The sequence below is a fragment of the Vitis riparia genome, chromosome 11, assembly GCF_004353265.1.
Source record: "Vitis riparia cultivar Riparia Gloire de Montpellier isolate 1030 chromosome 11, EGFV_Vit.rip_1.0, whole genome shotgun sequence".
Lineage (NCBI taxonomy): Eukaryota > Viridiplantae > Streptophyta > Magnoliopsida > Vitales > Vitaceae > Vitis > Vitis riparia.
Genome location: NC_048441.1, coordinates 17,289,594 through 17,302,484, shown reverse-complemented (window position 1 = coordinate 17,302,484; position 12,891 = coordinate 17,289,594). Strand labels below are relative to the sequence as shown.

The 12,891-nt window shown below is 36.7% G+C and overlaps 1 protein-coding gene and 1 pseudogene across 1 annotated transcript; both read left to right on the top strand.

The window, feature by feature from the left end:
* The first annotated feature begins 717 nt into the window (after positions 1 to 717).
* Positions 718 to 8,716, top strand: LOC117925579. Its single transcript, XM_034844632.1, has 14 exons — positions 718 to 1,263; positions 2,395 to 2,450; positions 2,580 to 2,754; positions 3,355 to 3,456; positions 3,606 to 3,677; positions 3,982 to 4,098; positions 4,285 to 4,362; positions 5,086 to 5,148; positions 5,235 to 5,331; positions 5,892 to 5,970; positions 6,050 to 6,261; positions 6,766 to 6,911; positions 7,501 to 7,623; positions 8,150 to 8,716. The coding sequence occupies exons 1-14, from the start codon at positions 1,174 to 1,176 to the stop codon at positions 8,300 to 8,302; spliced, it is 1,563 nt and encodes a 520-aa protein (XP_034700523.1). The 5' UTR covers positions 718 to 1,173; the 3' UTR covers positions 8,303 to 8,716.
* Positions 8,717 to 10,036: 1,320 nt separating this feature from the next.
* The window catches only part of LOC117924810, a 3,226-nt pseudogene continuing 371 nt past the window's right edge, over positions 10,037 to 12,891 (top strand).

The following is a 12,891-nucleotide window of genomic DNA, read 5'->3' as shown; positions in this document are numbered from 1 at the left end:
GGGTATATCCAAAAGATAGATAACGTTTGTATATAAATTCAAAGAAGTGATTTAATAGTGGGTTTTAACTTTTAAATATATTATATGAAAAAAAGGATTTCTTTTTTGGAAATATTGTTTTAATTTTTTTTTAAATGTTCTAAATATTTTAAAAAGCTGCTACAGATTAAAAATGTTTTTATGAGAATCATTTTCAAATAAATTCGAAGTAAAATTTAAAAGGTTTTTTTATTAAATTGAAATTAAAATGTGTTAAATTATAATATTAAAAATTATCAAATTTGAATCAATTTTCAAATTAAATCAATCATTGTTATAATTAGTTTTTTGAAAATACGAGTCTAAAAAATTTAAAATTGATTTTCACATATCTATCAAAAGAAGAGCTTTCAAGAATTTTTAAAAGCATTTATAATGAAACCGCTAAAATTCTAAAATTATTTTATCAAAATCATTTTCAGATGAAATCGAAGTTAAATTTTAGGAAATTTATATTTAAAAATGGAGTGGAAACGTGTGACGTGTGGAATCATAATATTAAAAATTATCAAAATCGAGTCAATATTCAAATCAAATCAAAGCTTGCCTGGGAAGGTTTGTGTTGTGTTTATAAAATATATATGAAATTGAAACTCCTCCCTCTCATAATGGAAACAGGGGGGCGTGGGACCAGCAAAAAGTGAGGTGGAAATAGCCCACCCCCAGCGCAGAAAGGAGCTGTAATCAAAAGCGACACCAAGTGAAGATCCCAACCTAAGAGCGGCATCTTCTCCAAAAGATCCTTCACCTCTCCGCACGTGACACCTCACACGCTCCAATTTCTCAGACATTTACCTATAAATAACCACCGTTCCAACTGTCTCTTCTCTCTTCTCTCTCTTCTCACAATCCTCTCTCTTTCTCTCTCTAGCGGTAATAAGGAAAAAAACAAACGGATGGTGAATCTTTTACTGCAGTAAGAACGGAAAAGGGGAAAAAAAAACCTGGGCTGTTCGAAATATAAAATTACGCGGTCTCTAGCATTTCGCCCTTTTCTCTCTCTCGCTCTGTTCCTTCTTTCCATGGTGATCTGAGGCGGAGGTAGAGAGGGACTGTAGTTGAATTCTAGGGTTTTGGTTTTTTTTTTCCTTCCTTCTCTTCTTCTCTCTGCTCCCTCATTTGCCCTAGCGCGCAATGGGAGAGACGGTGTCGGCATTCGATTCGTATCTCTTCTCTGCCAGCAGAGCTTGTTGCAGTCCTCTCGCCATTTTTATCCAGATCCAGGTTCGTTTTTTGTGACTGTTTTTTCTTTGTTTTCGTGGTTTGGATCTGAGTTGTTTTGTTGTTCGGACAGTGGGAGAAGAAAAGAAACCCAAAATTTGAATCTCGGTTTTTAAATTTTTTTTGCAAGTGAGTGACCGGATTTGATTTCTTAATGATTGAGTGGTGATTCTCACACTGGAAAGTTTTGAGTTGTTGTTCTTGTTAGGTTTTTTTATTTTTATTTTTATTATTATTGGGTGACTTTTGAGTTTTCTGGATGTTAAAGGTGTTTGTTTTTTCAATCATAATCGGGTTTAGGAGTTTAATTTATTATAACTTTTATGAAAAGAAAGTTTTGTGCGTGGATGATAATAAGGAGGTCTGTTGCTTGATTTTTGGTCAGAATCGCAGATGTCGGTACAGAGAACCAGTCCGAACGGGGTTCAATTTTGGGTTTTTGGACCTTATATCTTGGAATATATTGGATTCCTTAAGGTGGGGTTACGAGAAAATCATTAGGTAGTGAATGGCTTTTATCTCTGTAAATTTGGCTGGCTTAGACAAATAAGATTCCTTTGGATATCTATTGGCTACTGCAGTTCTATTTTGATTTCTTATAGTGTGGAATTTTAGGGAGTGCTCATCTCTACAGTTGTAAGAAGAACACTGCACCATGTTTTTGTGTTCATTATCCGTTTGAGATGCCCCATTAGAGAGAGTTAAAATAACTGTTTACCCACCCTAGCATGGCCATTGGAAAATGCATGAAAGGTTTATGGTATGAGTAGCTTATCCATATTATCAAAAACTGGCGTATGCCACATTAGATAATTCATTGTGAACCTTGTGTGGTATCATTGAGTGATTCGATTGGGAGCTATTTACGTAATGGATTTATTTTTGCTGCATATATGTACCTTGTCTTATAAGCACAATGCTAATTATAATAACACTATTTAATCAACAAAAAATTATAATCTTATATCAATCTTGGTTCATTGTGGGTTATATATATATAATATTTGTTTACCTATCAAAAAAAAATATATGTAATATTTGTTTAAACATTGTGTGCTATGTTTTAGTGGCCCTTTAGGATAGTATTATCACAGTGTGGTCATGTATGAATCTGAGTTTTTCTTTGTGCCACAGGGATGCGTAATCTGCTTAACTCTTGCTCTTGGGTGGGCTCTTGCAGCTTATGTCAGGTACCAAGAATTGATGACCAGTATGGAAATAGCATGGCTTTTAGTCTATTATTCATTCTCTGTTATTTTGATACAGAAACTTACTTTTTTTTATTTGAGATATCTTCAAATATTTTCTTCTTCCCACAGGAATAGAGAGATCAAGCGAATAAAGGATAATATGAAAGGTGGGAATAGCTTTGCATTTCTTTACCATGATATCAATGACCTTGAGCACTCTAATCAAGCTAAGCTTCCAAGAGTGTCAGTTGTTATGCCTTTAAAGGGATTTGGAGAACATAATCTACACAACTGGAGTAGTCAGGTGAGATTCTTATGGGATATACTCCTAGCAAGCATGCTTCCTTCATGCTGTTTTCACTGGAAACAAATAGAGAAATTGGATTCTTTCACCCACAACCCCCCTGCCATCCCTCTTTCTTCCGCTTTGTGCCTCTTTTTTTTTTTTTCATCAGCACTAATCTAGTTAGTAGCCACAAGGATGCTGGTTGCTTTCTTTGGGTTGACAGTGTCAAATTTGTTTGAACTATTTTTTTGGAAGAATTGCCAATTTTAGTCATTATATATTGGAGTTCCAGATTTATCTCCATTTCTATTTTAAATGTATAGTTCTCTGTCATCAGTAAACACAGGTAAAGAATTCCATATTGGGGATCACTAGATGTTTGTGTGGTAGTAGTTTTTTGGATTACTATATGCTTGTTTTAACTGTTCTGAGTTTCTTGGAACTGATACTTTAGACATTTGGACTTTGTTCCTAAATTTTATCAGCTAAAAATTTATAGTTATTTTTACTTTTAAGTTTATTTATTAAGTTTTTCCATACTTTAGTTCCCATTAAATGCAGGAATTTCTATGTTCACAAATGTTCATTACAATTTGATTCATGAATTACTAAATGCAGGTCACATCTCTGTATGGTGGTCCTTTAGAATTCCTTTTTGTTGTGGAAAGTGCAGAAGACCCAGCTTACCACGCTGTAGCTCGGTTGAAATCAGATTTTAAGGCATGCATTTATTTTTCTACCATTTCATTTTGCTTTACAGAAAGAACTAGACTCCTCTTATACACATTTTATGTGATGGAGGCATTTATTTGATATTTTTTCATCATGTCTTCCTTCATTGACTTTTATGGTATGTCTAATGGTCACAGGATGATGTTGATATTAAGATTGTTGTGGCTGGTTTGTCAACAACTTGTAGTCAAAAAGTTCATAATCAGTTGGTATGTAATAAGCTTATGGCTTCCCTCACTCTGCTGAGAAATATGATTCACTGTCCATTTTATTTACCAAAATCCACCTATTTTACTTGTACACTCTAAATTGAACATAGTTTCTCATTTAGACTGGACAATCAGTTGTATTGATTCTCATGTAATGTATCTATGAGGCACCCAACACCTGCAGTCAATAGGAACTGCACACACTCATATTTGTATACACCTGTTCCCTGTAATGGTTGAAGTATTTTTTCTAGAATCATGTAGTTTTTGTGCTTTATCATGTATATTCGGTTCTCTAATACAGGTTGGGGTGGATAGAATGCATAAAGGCAGCAAGTATGTATTATTCCTGGATGATGATGTCAGGCTGCATCCTGGGACCATTGGGGCCCTCGTTGCTGAGATGGAAAAAAATCCTGAGGTGTATTTATGCACATAAACTACCATGCCTTTTATCTATGTAACTTGCATTTTTATCTAATCTTGTTTGATATTTTTTCCCCTTTTGTGTTTTTTTTTTATATGTGTACTTCTTATGATTTTGGTTGGCATTGATTGGAATTCTGGAATGCCCTTTTAATGGTCTGATTTTGTTGGAGACGTGCAGATATTTATTCAAACCGGATATCCTCTTGATTTGCCTTCTGGAAGTTTAGGAAGTTACTGCATTTACGAATATCATATGGTATGCCACCATCTAGGCCTTAAACTTTCTTTTATTCATACACATATTACATGCTTTTAACTATAAATAAAGTTTTGTTTCTTTCATTCCAACCCGCTGATGTGATGTATTAAGGGAATTGAGTCTATCATGATATTGTTCTTGTAGTTATGTGCTATGTTCTAAGATATTTGGAAGAAAAATTATTTCTCTCATGGATTCCATATAGCAGAAAACAACAAAATGTGTTTTTTGACAGGCAAATGCCAGATTAATTTTAAAATGCATAACAAAAGAGAGTGCAACCTAAGCATACAGAGGCATGCTGTTTACAAAGGGACCCAAGGCAGAAAAAAGAAGGAAAAGCCAGAAATACTAGCATGGCCCTATGTAATGAATTCTAATGAAGACAAACAACCATTTCTCTGAAATTTTCTTAAACCACAAAACAGGGACTTAATAAAAGTCTGTTTTAGCATTGAATCCTGAAGCATGAACTAGAGCCAACTCTTATGACACAAGTCTTGGATTTTAAAGTATTATTGGCTGTTCCAGCTTTTGGCCAACCCCAAGTAGTTCTGGATAAACCTTTGTTGAGTTATTTTCAGTTTGATTGTTGATAAAAAAACTTGGAACTTGTGGCTGTACATATTGGTGATAGATCCTTCAATTCCTGAATAGATTGATTTGTACCTATTAGAGAAAACGTCTAGATTGATTTTTTTTGTCTTTTCTGATTTACAGCCTTGTTCGATGGGTTTCGCTACAGGTGGAAAAACATTCTTTTTGTGGGGAGGGTGTATGATGGCAAGTAGCTGTTGCTTATCCCTTTCTGAGTGGCACATGCATGAACTATGAAATAATGTTTTCTGATTGTTATAAATTATTTTCAGATGCATGCGGATGATTTCAGAAATGATAATTATGGAGTGGTTTCGGGACTTCGAGACGGTGGATACTCTGATGACATGACTCTTGCAGCAATTGCTGGTAATGCATTGATCTACCTTATCTTCTTTGCCAGCTGATTTCCATCAACTTGAAGTGTAATATTTTTGAACTACGATAGGTTGTCACATTTATTGAACCAGTTTATCTGTGGACCTTTATTTCTGCCTGTTTGATGTTATGTGTTTGACCAATAAAATGCTGGTTAACTTTGTCTACTTTTTACTTTTAACTCAGAGGACCAAACTCTAACCTTCTTTATGCAGTGTCATTTGACACAAGCAACTTCAGGACAATGTGAATTTATGCTTGTTTGGTTATTATACATCTACATATGTAGCTCTTTTCTTCTTGGAATGACAAACTCTTTTATATTTAACGTCACTTGAGATTGTCATTGAATAGTTGATGGCTGTATAGTAATTAAGATATGGTACATACTGGATATTTTTAGGTGTAGTTACATAACAGTCCTGTGTTGACCCCTTTTTTGGATGGCTCAAGGTTTTGTCAAGTTTTCTTTTCTTTGGTTAATTGATGGCTTTTTCATAGTCTATTTCCTTATTGAGATGGTGGTTGCTAATGTCATTGTGTCTTTACAGGGAATCATAAGAGGCTGATTACATCTCCGCCAGTTGCTGTCTTTCCTCACCCCCTTGCAAGTGATCTTAGTTTTCCAAGGTTTTTGATATTCCCTTTTCAAAATTTGTTTTTTCACATGGTATTCCTTGTTGATCTTTTCCCTTTTTGACTTGTGTAGATACTGGAATTACTTGAGGAAGCAAACATTTGTTCTTGAATCATACATTTCGAAGGTTAACTGGATTATGAATCGTGCATTATTTTCTTCCCACTGCTATCTATCGTGGGGATTTGTAGCACCCTACTTGATGGCTATAATTCACATTGCAGCAGCACTACGAGTTGCTTCTAAAGAGTACTCGCCTGAGGAAACAACCTTTGCTTCTGGTGGTGAGCACACTGCTTTTCCCTTTTAGGTAGGTTGTAAGTGTTTATTCAGATGAAATCATTGTGCGGGATCCTGATACAGGACAATGTTTACTGTCCAACCTTTTTCAATGCTAAAAATTAAATATTGTATTTAATAGCAGAGCCTCCAAAACTTAAGTCAGAATATTTAAACAAAATATGATGATTTTTTTTTTCTTGATTATAGAAACCCTCCCTTGTGTGATCTTTTGTCAGTTCATTCGAGGTGCTTTCTAATTTATTTACATTGGGTCGTGTGGGAGGTCAGGTTGGTTGGTGGCATTTGCCTAACTGGGAATTTAGTAACAAACAACCACTTCCAATGTGAATGTTTGTCTACATTATTTTAACTTTCTGAATTGTATATAACAATTTCTCTTACGAAGAGTATGTATGCATTAGGAAAGCACAAGCTAGAGAAGTCAACTGTTGATCTTATGCAATAACATTTTTGTTCTTACAGTTTTATAAACTTATTTCAATCAGGGTTGTTGCTGGTTAGCTCCCTTGCTATATGCACTATTGTAGAACTTCTGTCAATGTGGAACTTGACAAGGATAGAAGTTCAACTATGCAACATGTTATCTCCTGAGGCAACCCCACTGTCACTTGCGTCGTATAACTGGGGCCTTGTAAGTATCACTACTATTCCTCATAAAGTAGAAAGATGATGCTCTTTATTCCAGATGCACCATTTAGTCATTTGAGAGTTTGCAGGACTTTCTGTAAATACTCCAACATGTTATAGTATCCTTTAGTAATATTTTATATTATATAATACTTTTAAATAGCCTCTTACAATTGTTGAATTCTGATTCTTCATTCTTATAAGCATATGTGAATTGACTCTTGAAATGTAAAGTTGAAGAGAGTAAAAGAAATGTTGGATATGTACTCCATGAATTGAAGCTAGAATTCAATGTTCAAAGTGCCATTCATGATTCATCTTTTGATTTGACTAACATGATCATCTATCAGTTGGTGTGGCTAAGGATGGAGTTGAACAGATACTGGGAAAATTTAAGTGTGAATTGGGAAAATAAAAGATGTAATGCTTTGTTAAGAAATATAATAAAAACTGGCAGGCATTTGAAAAATAGGTTAAGATTATAAATGATACCTCTATGTCATTCAATTTAGTAGAAGCTTGGGGTTGTTAATATCATGATGATGCTGTTCAATAATTACTAATGTAAATAAATTGGTACTCAATTTGAGCAGGTGTTTATTGCATTGCTGGTGGATAATTTTTTGTACCCTGTTTCTGCATTCCGTTCACATTTGACTCAATCTATCAATTGGTCTGGTATCAGATACCACTTGAAAGATGGGAAGATAAGCAAGGTATGTTGACAGAGGCCTTTAAATCCTAAAAATTCAATTTTAGCTTGATATTTTTCCTTTGAAATGATATTTTAATCATTGCCACGGTTGAGGATTCTATGCATTAAATTCCAGTTCTTGATGATGACTGGCAAGAATATTTTATTTGCTTTTTCTTTTTAATAAATAAATAAGGGATTTAGGGTGTGGTAATGGACAAAACAGCCTTCTATATTAAAAATTTTAGTTAATTCTGTTCTTTGGTGGGGGTGGGAGCAAGCTAGGCAATTGTTTAGAACTTTTGGTTCTGTTGGAAGAATCGAAGATGTAGCTTCTAGTTTGTTGCATATGTTATTATGAAATCAAAACCACTAAAACAAAAAATTTATTGGTGATAAAACATAATGAGCCCTTTTCATGTTTCACTACTTTTTGAATATCAGTCATTTCTCGCAGAAGGAAAAAAAAAAAAATTAGAAATAAGCAATAAAACAAATCATAATTAGCCAGCTTTTTGTTTCACTTCTTCACCATTTATGTGATGCAGATTGACAGAGGCAAAGATATTGGTTCCAACTACACTGACCTGGGAGGAAAGCATTTATATGGTAAGAAAGGTGCCCCAACAAAAGTGTCATTCCTAAGCTCTTTGGCAAGAAGTTTGCAACAGTGGCACCAGCCCAAGAAATTCGATGTCTAGCAATGTATCCTACAAACAAGAAATTGTGATAATTTTATCTTCTTGGCCAGATGTGATGATCAGTAATGACAGCTTCAAGGGTAAAACTTTTGGCAGATCGCTTGGTCTTGCCTGGTCATCCTGGATTACATGCCCAATCCTTTATGGCATTGATAGATTTCAATATTCTAGGATCTGTCTCATTTTTTTTTTTTAATTCTTATTCAATCGATTTGATTCTTCAGCCCCACCCTACATGTATGGGCTGATTTTGTAATTTGTGCCTGTCATGTTCTTCTGTAATTCCTTAAATTCTTATAGGGGATTTAAATGCCAATGTAGACATTGAATTTGTGGAATTCCTGCTCTCTTGGAATCTGACTTAAGATTTCAGTTGTATCAATCCTGTAATTTTAGGCTTTCTGTTTTGTCTCATTTTCTCTCTTCCCCTACAATGGATGGTATTTGTGATAGGGTTGAATGTACCAAATCTGCCCCCCAAAAAAGGGCAAATAAAAAGATGTTAAATCATTTTATCAAGGATATTTTTAGTTCCCCATGGTTATAATTAGTAGTAATTTTATTTAGAGTTTAGAAAGTTTTAGAATTTTTTTAAAGAGAAGTTTTCAAGCTTTTTATTTTTAAATCATTTCTTAAGTTTTGATCTTAAACCCTCAGACTTCACAATTCTTTATTAGAAACTCTTATTACAATATTTTTCTATAAAATCTAGGTTTCTAATTAAAAAACAAAGGTCTCTGTTTTTTAATTTTTGTAGAAAAGTCTAATAAGTTACTGTCAGCCCCTTAGCCACTTGACCCGAATAGGGAGGAAAAGGCTCATGGGTAGGCCTTGCACCCATGAGAACCTGGACAGGGAAGCAAGGAGGGTCTGGAGGGTTAGTGGTTTAAACCCCAGAAGACAAGTGAGAAGGCAGAAGTCAAGTTTGACAAGCACCGCGCGCGCACCGCGGGCGAGCCAGACGAGCACCGCGCGCGCACCGCGGGCGAGCCAGACGCGCATCGCGCGCGCACCAAGGGCGAGCCAGGCGCGCACCGCGAGCGAGCCAGGCGCGCACCAGACACTTGTGGGCTACGAAGTGGGTGCAGATGGGGGTCGAGGGTTAATATTGGAAATTATTTTATTTATTAAATAATTCCATTATGTCTCCTCAGACATTTTGATGTCTCCTGGAGAAACTTTGGAAACGGCCCGTATTGCTCTTTAAGGGGGGGGTAGGTGACTCAAGGGGGCGCCGAGGGAGATCTTGAGCGCACCAAGGGGGCACCATGGCACGGCCTTGGGCGTGCCTAGGACACACGGAAGGCACTCGAGCGCACACCCACATGGGCTCAACGACATGTGAGGGTGCACCCCGTGGCCGCAACGGCACGGGGCCAGGGGCAGCCTACCTCCTTCCCGCGCAGGCACGAGGGCGCCTATCCTTGTGCGGTGAGCCAGCTGAGCAAGCCATGGGCGCAACGCCATGGTCTAGTGGGGCAGCAGCTGACTCGCATCAAGACATGCCAACTCACAACACAGGGGCGCAATGCCCTGTGCACCAAGAAGGGATCAGCCATGGGCACAATGCCATGGCTCGTTACATTGAAGCACCAGACCTGGTCAAGCTGGTCCGCGCATGCTGCCTAGTTCAAAGAGCCTTGATCAAGGCACATTGGTGAAGCACTCGGTCACAAGCGGCACCTTTGGGGGAAGGCAGCAGCTTGTTAGGAGGACTCACCAGCAGCTGAGGAGATGGGCTCAAGACAAGGTAGCTGGTCAGCTAGTCAGTGGCAGCTAGCTGGAGCAGCAGGGGACCAGGTCAACATGCAGCAGTTGGCTGAGGTGCTGAAGGCTTGATGCATGGAGGTGGTCCACGAGCAGGCCACGACCTGGAGGGTGGGTGGTGATGCAAGGCAGTTGAGGGCGGTTCCAGCCAGTTGCATAACCACCCAAATTGGCTCCATGCTTGGATTTTTGAAATTTGAATTGTAACTGCAGCAGTGTCTCTTTTAAAAGGGCACCTGCATCCTTGAGACGGGCAGAGAGGGGGAGAGAATTGTGAGTTTGGGTTCTCTGAAAGCTTAGGGGTGTAAGCTTGTTCTCTGACTCAGGGAGAACGATTTTGTAATCTTGTAGTTGAGAGTTAATACAAGTTGGGAAGGTTCCCGTATCTCTGTTGTCCCTGTTTTGGTTTCTTTGTTGTTGTCTAGTTCCTTATTTGTTGCTTAGTGTTGCTTTGGTTTTCAAAGTGTGCTGGGAAGGAAGGTTGGCTAAGGAACGGTCCTTAGCACCGCACATCCAAGGTGAAAAATTTAGGCCAAAATCGAGGGTGTGACAGTTACCATAGTTTATATTCCTATTTTCATGGTTTTATTTAGGCTTTTAGGGTTTTCTGAAACCCATGAATAAGTTTAATAGTTGTGAAATTCCACTGTCTTACTTTTATCCCATCCGAAAGAATCAAATTTATGATTAGATTATATCAAAATCAATATTAGAAGTGTTTTAGTATACTAAAATATAGTTTAAATTTATTTTGATAGTAAATTGAGCCTTTTTTTTTACTCCAAAATTCATTACAATATTTTGGGGAATGTTATTATTAGGGATATCACTTGGGAGGGTCACCTTGGTCTAATCTAAACCTAATTTTATATTTGGATGGATTAAACAATCATTTTTAATACTTAGATTGAGTTTGTATTAATATTTTTCAATTTAAACTTATTTCAAATTGGCTTGAGCAAAGTCCCAAGTAACCCGAGACTAATTTCAACCCGATTAAATATTTTTATAACATTTATAATTTATATTATCATATATAATAATAATAATACATTAATAATATATATATTTTAAATTTGTAAGGAAACTGATTTATTTTTACCTTGTTAGAAACATGGATATATTGTTTATTTATTTTTGTTATTATTTTAAAATATTATCTTACTTACAATTCAAATTTCAGTATAAATATAAAAGAAAGGTTTTTAAAAAGGATAATTTTATTCATATGAAGTTTTGGCTAAATACATTTAGTTTCGTAGGTTTGAAATTTTATTATATACTAGTTTTTTATTTTTAGTGTGAGGGGAGGTGATTCAAAATTAAAAAAATAATAATAATTAGAAAAATATTTGATAAAATTTCAAATTAATAGTGACAAGTTTGTTATCCCTTACCTAGATCCTAGGGATTGAAACCAAGCTCACCTGATTTTATGGTAGGCCAGGATCGTCCTACATTGAAATTTTGATAAAGGGGGAGGAGGTGTTCACAGTCTGTCAAACACTCATAAAGTCACATTACCCTCAAGTGAAAAATTATTCTCTAGGAATAGAATAAAGTTAAACAGGCATGGAATCAATCCACCTCTCCCTTCCTTTATATAACAATCAGTTGCCCAAACACAGAGAGCAAAAACAATAGAAATGGGCTGTTTTGGACAAAAGAAGTTTAAAACCCATCTCCTCCCCAAACCTCTGACTATGAAGAAGCTGCTTTTTCAGCCAACCAAGGGAACCTGGAACCCAAGAGTCTCAAGCAAGAACTTCTGCTACAAATTCCTGCATGTACTGTCCATCTTATGGAGGAAGGAGAAGCTGTGGAACTTGCCAATGGTGAGTTCACACTTCTCAGGATCTCTGATGAGAATGTTTTTCTTGCTACCATCATCAAGGTTGGGATGATCTTCAGTGGCCTCTAACAAAGGATGAACCAGTAGTGAAGCTTGATTCTCTTCACTATCTCTTCTCCCTGCCGATGAAGGATGGTGATCCTCTAAGCTATGGAGTGACTTTCTCAGAACAGCATGGTGGCAATCTGGGCTTGCTGGATTCTTTCCTGAAGGAACACTCTTGCTTTTCGGGTTTGTCATCCGCTCGAAACAAAGGTGTTGACTGGAAGGAGTATGCTCCGAGGATTGAAGACTATAATGGAGTTCTGGCCAAGGCAATTGGAGGAGGTACTGGTCAGATTGTCAAGGGGATCTTCAAATGTAGCAATGCTTACACCAACCAGGTTTGTTTTTAGTTATTTTAACAATGGGTAAGGAATCAAACTCAGTTTTTTCTTGAGTTGATGGTGGAAAAAACTATAAATGAAACTGATAATGTAACGGTCCATTCTCAACCGAGTAGATGTTGGCCTCAAAGGACCCTCAGATTCCTCTTAACTCTGTAACCGTTACAGTCCTTTGAGTTCAGAGCGAACAATATTTACATTACTAGGAGAATAATATTTACATGACTAGGAGAGGGTATCAAACATACAATGACATGGAAATTAATCCGAGGTTCTAGACTCTAGCCACTACACCTTTATGTTGAGATTCTTCATCAGGAATAGAATAAAGTTGCAATACAAGGATTGCAGTCAATCACCACAGCACAGCATCATCTGTAATAGTCTCCTTTTCATCTTTTTCTTTGGTGCCTTGTACCTTTTTCATGTTATACTGTATGCATAATTCACCTTGGTGGTTTTCTCAATCTAAAAACTGGGGGCAAAGCAGGTTCAAAAAGGAGGAGAAATGATATATAACCAAAGCTGCAGAGGAGAAAAATGGTGCCACAGCAAAGGGAGAATAAAAACAAAGGTGTGGGAAC

Excerpts from the sequence above, each read along its gene's own strand:
- LOC117925579 (XM_034844632.1), top strand. The coding sequence starts at position 1,174 with ATGGGAGAGACGGTGTCGGCATTCGATTCGTATCTCTTCTCTGCCAGC. Across the intron at positions 3,678-3,981 it reads AAAAAGTTCATAATCAGTTG|GTTGGGGTGGATAGAATGCA; the intron begins GTATGTAATAAG and ends TCTCTAATACAG. Across the intron at positions 4,363-5,085 it reads GCATTTACGAATATCATATG|CCTTGTTCGATGGGTTTCGC; the intron begins GTATGCCACCAT and ends TCTGATTTACAG.